Source organism: Epinephelus fuscoguttatus, linkage group LG22 (assembly GCF_011397635.1).
Source record: "Epinephelus fuscoguttatus linkage group LG22, E.fuscoguttatus.final_Chr_v1".
NCBI classification, from domain to species: domain Eukaryota; kingdom Metazoa; phylum Chordata; class Actinopteri; order Perciformes; family Serranidae; genus Epinephelus; species Epinephelus fuscoguttatus.
The window spans coordinates 20,088,604-20,094,603 of NC_064773.1; the positions used below are offsets into that span (position 1 = coordinate 20,088,604).

Genomic DNA, 6,000 nt, shown 5'->3' on the forward strand with positions numbered 1-6,000 from the left:
ATTATAACTGCTCTCAAACTTACTTGGCAGATTTGATGTGGCCGTAGTCTAATTTAGTAGGGTGTACGTAACAATTTCTGCCGATATTAAGTGTCACCATATCCGCCCATCCGTCCACTTACCATACCCTTTCACCAGTGACAGCATCTGTCTGTTGGCGATGCAGTTGCAGTCCTTCACCTCACTCTCAGCGGAATAAATACAGAGATTCACAGATTTTTACAGATGAATCCCCGAAAGACAAAGTTTTATATCCCTGTAGAGTCTAATCTGGGCCACACTTCATCCAAACTTCCAGGAAAACACACGTGAAAGTCAATTTAGTCCAATTTCCGCTACTATCAACTTACCTGATGCAATAAACCACTCCCATCTGGTGGTTAAGCCTGCCAAAAAAATGCTAAGAGTCATTTCGCACTCTTAGACAAAGAGACAAGCTCTGCAGAAACAGGCAATTAAGCAACTTCACTGGTGCCATCATTTCATAGTATACCATTTGATCTACCTGCCTGTGTGTCACTGTAGCTGTCACTACACACATTTTCTGCTAATTTCGCTCTTGTTAGACCATCCCGTACTTTCCGTCTTCCCCCTCTTCCCATCTGTCCTTCTCCTCGTTCCCTCACCTCACGTACTCTGTCGCCAGGTGATTACGCTGACTATCTCTGACAACTTGAAATGTGATAAATGACTCTTTCTCTCTCTCTCTCTGTCCTCTCTTCTCCTAGATGTATATCCAAACTACCACCCTGACCATCTCTCTCAGCCTGTCTGCCTCTGTGTCTCTGGGGATGCTCTACATGCCCAAGGTCTACATCATCCTCTTTCACCCCGAGCAGAACGTACCCAAACGGAAACGCAGTTTCAAGGTGAGCTGCAGTGAAACACTCGAGTGTCTTTTTTCCACATTTCCGTAGCATTTTTCATATCTCAGGTGGTTTGATGTGATATTTTGACTGACAGTAAATTCAGTTTATGCTGGAGAAATGAGAATAATAAATCTAATCATGCACTATGTGGAATTATATTAGAGGAATACTTCACTCACCAAATGAACGTTTGTTTACCACTTTGTCATGCCGTGTTACCTTTTCTCCTGTGCCTCCATGGAAAACGGTGAACACATGGTTTCCCTTACATTTATTTAATGGTGGTGGCCCGCCATGATAAAAACATCTGCTGCCATGTTTTGATTTCCTAGATTTGGAGCTGGACTGTTGGAATACATTGCGCATTGGACAGTGCTGGAACACGCTAATAACCTGTTTTTGAAGTCACAAGTACTGAAGTCTATGGATTTGGTGGATTTTAAAACTGCTCAAGTCACGTACAAAGCAAGAAATAACAAACTACCTGACAACATACAAAAACTGTCTTGAACGTACAACTTAAAGAGGTGGACTAAATCTGAAACGCTGTATTTGCACCACTCTGAAAAGTCTATGTTTATCAATTTGTGGGATGATTTTGTGCAACACACTGGGTGAAGCAATCAAACAAAGTAAAGATATCAGACAATTTAAAAAGAGGTACAAAGACAGTATCTTCTCAAGGTACAGAAATGAATAGAGGGAATGTAAAGCACACTCAGGTTCGTCGGTAATCTCAATTCGTATTTTCATATTTGTTTTATACACAGGGTGATATTGGTTATCAGCTGGATGAATGAGACTTGATTATACTGCATGGGTTGTGTGAAAGTTTCCAAAAGAATGTTTTGATATGGCTTTGCTGCTGTTAAATGTGGTCCCCAATCATACAATAAATCAATATGTTTGCTTTTTTCCATGCAGGGGTGCGAGAAAAACAAAGTTTCCTTTAAGGTAACACAGCATGACTAACTGATACAAATACAAATAGTCATTTTGTGGGTGAAGTATTACTTTAAAGAGGGAAACCAGACATTATGCAACGCTCGTCTTCATTTTCAATTAATGGTTTTCTGAATGTGGGTGCGTGATGATACAGGCAATTGTGACAGCTGCCACCATGTCGGGGAAACTGACCCAGAAGGGAGGCGACCGGCCCAATGGAGAGGTGAAGACTGAGCTATGTGAGAGCATGGAGACCAACAGTGAGTAAGAGAACACCAGAGTTTTATAACTATACATATAATAACAGATATTCTAGTTTTATCACAGGAAGGCTAAAGCATACATGCACAATCATGCACATACATGTAGATAGACTTTTAGTGAATAGGAAACATGGAGTCTAACAGCAGTTCATATGGGCTTATTTAGTCTTTCAATCAAATAATTGATCTAATGTTAATACATTTATATTTTCACACTAATTGCATGTCATGATGGAGTAGCACTGTACCAACGTATGTACACATATTCCTTTTGTAAATATATGCTTAGATGTAAAGTGTAGCATGCAGTTTTTGTTTTGTTTTAATTGAGTTAAAGTTTAATTTGAATTTGAACATGAATTTCACGCCTGGCTTTTTGTTGCGTGGCAAACCAGCTGCAACAGTGACAGTTTTTAAATAGCATGGTGTGTCTTCTCCAAGCTGTGACAGTGAAGCATTGTTACATTCACTTCACAGCTCTATTTTGTGTTGAGCCGATCCTCCTGTGTCAGCAATCTGCAGATGCAATGACAGGAGTGCATGTGGATGTGCATGTGTGCCTCACAGTAGTGCATGCGAATGCATGATTAGCTTCAAATGTGTGTGTAAGTCTCAATCAATCCATAATGTGAGTCCTTTGGTGTGTGTGTGTGTGTGTGTGTGTGTGTGTGTGTGTGTGTGTGTGTGTGTCTTTTTCGGTAGTTGTGTGTAAGTCGTGTTTGTACACGCATCTCCATCAGTCACATGAACTCATGCATGTCTCTGTGTGTTTGTGTCTGTGGATGCTGCATGCATAATAAGTTTCAGACTTGCGAAGGCAAAGTGCGTTTTCCCGTCAGCACTTTATCAGTAAAGGAAACAGGTCACAGTTCATTCATTTAGCCAATAGTTGAAGTGCTTAGTCATCTCTTCACATCCTTCACTTGAAGCATGAAATTGCAATTTAATAAATATCATATGGTCCAAGCAACAATTTATGTAGACAGCGGGGTTGAGTAGAAGCAAGTTTGAGAGTCTTCACAGTGCTTTTCAGAAAATATCAAAAAAAGCTATGGTCATTTTTCAAGTCTGCATGCAGTGACATGCTCTCTTTGATATACTGTACTGTATATTTTTTCATCAAGGACCTTTTTCCATTATTCCAGCAGTGAGATGGTGAAGCACAAGTGAAAGATGGAAAAAATAATAATAAAGGGGTTGTATGAAAGCATTGGAGTATAACAATGGTGCAGTTAGAGGCTTGCCATTGCTGCAAAACATTGACATTTACCATGGAACGCTTGAGGGGACACAAGACATAATGGGTTTGACAAAAAACCCTGAGAACTCAGGTGGACTGTGGATGTGACGCTGTTACATGACCATGTGTAGCCAAATCTGCTCTCAACTGCTCTTTTTCCTGTTTCCTTTCCCCCTTCCACACCTCCGCTCTGTCTTTCATTCTCTCATTTCTCTTCACATCCTCACACTTTCATTTCCTCTTTCTTGCACCTCCTCTTTCCCTCTTTCAATCCGTCACCCTTCTCGTATTCACGCAGCTTCATCAACTAAGACGACATACGTGAGCTACAGCAATCATGCCATTTGAAGGGACCACAGGGGATGAAGAAAGGGATTGGACAGGAGAGGGGGGCGTGTCTTGGGGCAGTGCCAAGCGAAAGAAGCCGCCGTCATTCTCAGCCGATCGGCTGAAGGACTGACGGACAGACTCAAGCGCCCAACGGAATCCAAGCATGAGACATTTTGTATTGTTCCGCATCAAACCACAGAGAGGTGGGACCACATAAACAGCCAGTCAGTGTGCCTGCTTTCCTGCTGCTCACAGCTCATTGGTCCTACCATGAACTTATCTGTTTTAAAAAAATAAAATAAAAAAGAGACAACATGAAAAAAGTGACATACCATAGGACACTGTGGTGGACAGAGTAACTATTAAAACCTCCAAAAAAATCATAAAAAAGAAAAGAAAAAGAACAAAAAAAAAAACCTCAGAAACCATGTAGACATTATATCTAAAAGGGCAAACGTGGGGCTGGGAAAGAGATTTAACAGATAACATTTTAAAAGATATTTAAAAAGAGAAATGTAAGAGAAAATCTATGAGACTCAAACATGTTTGTTGTTATTCTCTACTTGTAAGTATTTTTGTGGTTGTGACGATTTTTTCATTCTTGTCTCACCGTTGTCTGATGGATCGCCCTTGCATAATGAGATGAGTGTGTTTCCTCCTGCTGTCTTGGCTAACTGGGTTGTAGCCTTGGGTTGTGAACCTGTAAAATGCCATGGTTGAAGCATGCCAGTTTTTATACAAAAAGGAGATTTATTTATAATAAAGGAATGTTTTGCAAATGTGTAGATTGGTGGTCGTTTGTACGTTTGTAGTTTTGAGGGTGGTCCCTTTGCAGGTTAGTCGTTCAGTCCCCTTTTAAAAGATTATGGCAATGCATCATCCAATCAAATGTTAGCATTACTTCACATTAACACATTCAAATGAACACATCATGCTTATTATATGTAGATGTAGATAGCTGATTAGTAAGCAGTGGTTCCCAGAGGATGAATCCTAATGAATCACCTGACTTTTTCTTAGCCTGCTTGCCCGAATAAAATGTCAGCATTGAATGTTCCTGCAAACCACAGATATGTAACACTTGTACATTTCATATATATGGCAGTTCAGATTACATGTATGTGAGCCGAGTTTCTCATCAGGAGGGAATGGTGCTTGGCGTGACACCAAGCTACAGCAGACCGCTGTTTGAGACCAACAAAAGAGGTGAGAGTTGAGGTTATGTCCAGCCATATTTGTTGCAACAAAAGCAGGTGTTTTTTTTAATGACCATTTGGGACATGTCCGGCGATGTTTGTAGCAGCAAAGATGGGGATTTTTTCAGTAAGTGTGTGGGATATGTCCAGCCATATTTGTAGTGACAAAAGGGGGTGTTGTTGTTTTTTTTGTTTGTTTGTTTTGTTTTTGACAGTTTGGGACATGTCGTTTTTAGTAACAAAAGTGGGTGTTTTAATACGAGTTTGGGACATTTCTAGCTGTGTTTGTAGCGGCAAAAGCAGGTGTTTTTTGTTTTAGATATTTCTGGGGGCATTTTTAGCCTTTATTTTATAGGACAGACAAGCATGAAAGGGGGAGAGAGAGAGTGGGAGCGACATGCAGCAAAGGGCCACAGGCTGGAGTCGAACCCAGGCCGCTGCGGCAACAGCCTTGTACGTGGGGCGCCTGCTCTACCACTAAGCCACCGACGCCCCAGCAGGTGTTTTTTAATGACAGTTTGGGACATTTCCAGCTGTGTTTGTAGCCACAAAAGCAGGTGGGTTTTAATGACAGTTTGGGACATTTCCAGCTGTGTTTGTAGCTACAAAAGCAGGTGGGTTTTTTTTAAGACAGTTTGGGACATTTCCAGCTGTGTTTGAAGCCACAAAAGCATGTGTTTTTTTAATGACAGTTTGGGACATTTCCAGCTGTGTTTGTAGTGACAAAAGCAGGTGTCTTTTTTAAATGACATTTTGGGACATGTCCGGCGATGTTTGTAACAACAAAAGGGGGTGGGGTTTTTTTGTGTGTTTTGTTTTTGTTTTTTGTTTTTTTGTTTTTTTTTCCCTTGTGTGACAGTTTGGGACATGTCGTTTTTAGTAACAAAAGTAGGTGTTTTAATAAGAGTTTGGGACATTTCCAGCCGTGTTTGTAGCGACAATAGCAGGTGTTTTTTAATGACAGTTTGGGACATGTCGTTTTTAGTAACAAAAGTGGGTGTTTTAATAAGAGTTTGGGACATTTCCAGCTGTGTTTGTAGCGACAAAAGCAGGTGTTTTTTAATGACAGTATGGGACATTTCCAGCTGTGTTTGAAGCGACAAAAGCAGGTGTTTTTTTAAATGACAGTTTGGGACATTTCCAGCTGTGTTTGAAGC

General features: G+C 40.7%; 1 protein-coding gene across 5 annotated transcripts in view; it reads left to right on the plus strand.

Moving 5' to 3' along the window:
* grm8a (glutamate receptor, metabotropic 8a) overlaps positions 1–4,406 on the plus strand; it is a 337,827-nt gene extending 333,421 nt beyond the window's left edge. For 2 of the 5 annotated variants that reach the window (XM_049566773.1, XM_049566771.1), the window contains exons 13-16: positions 729–869; positions 1,794–1,823; positions 1,969–2,074; positions 3,616–4,406. In XM_049566773.1, coding sequence (XP_049422730.1) covers positions 729–869; positions 1,794–1,823; positions 1,969–2,074; positions 3,616–3,665 — 327 coding nt within the window. In that variant the 3' untranslated portion in view covers positions 3,666–4,406. Of the gene's footprint in view, positions 1–728; positions 870–1,793; positions 1,824–1,968; positions 2,079–3,615 lie in introns of all 5 variants that reach the window. The other 3 variants (XM_049566775.1, XM_049566774.1, XM_049566776.1) reach the window with 3 other exon arrangements.
* Positions 4,407–6,000: the final 1,594 nt, after the last annotated feature.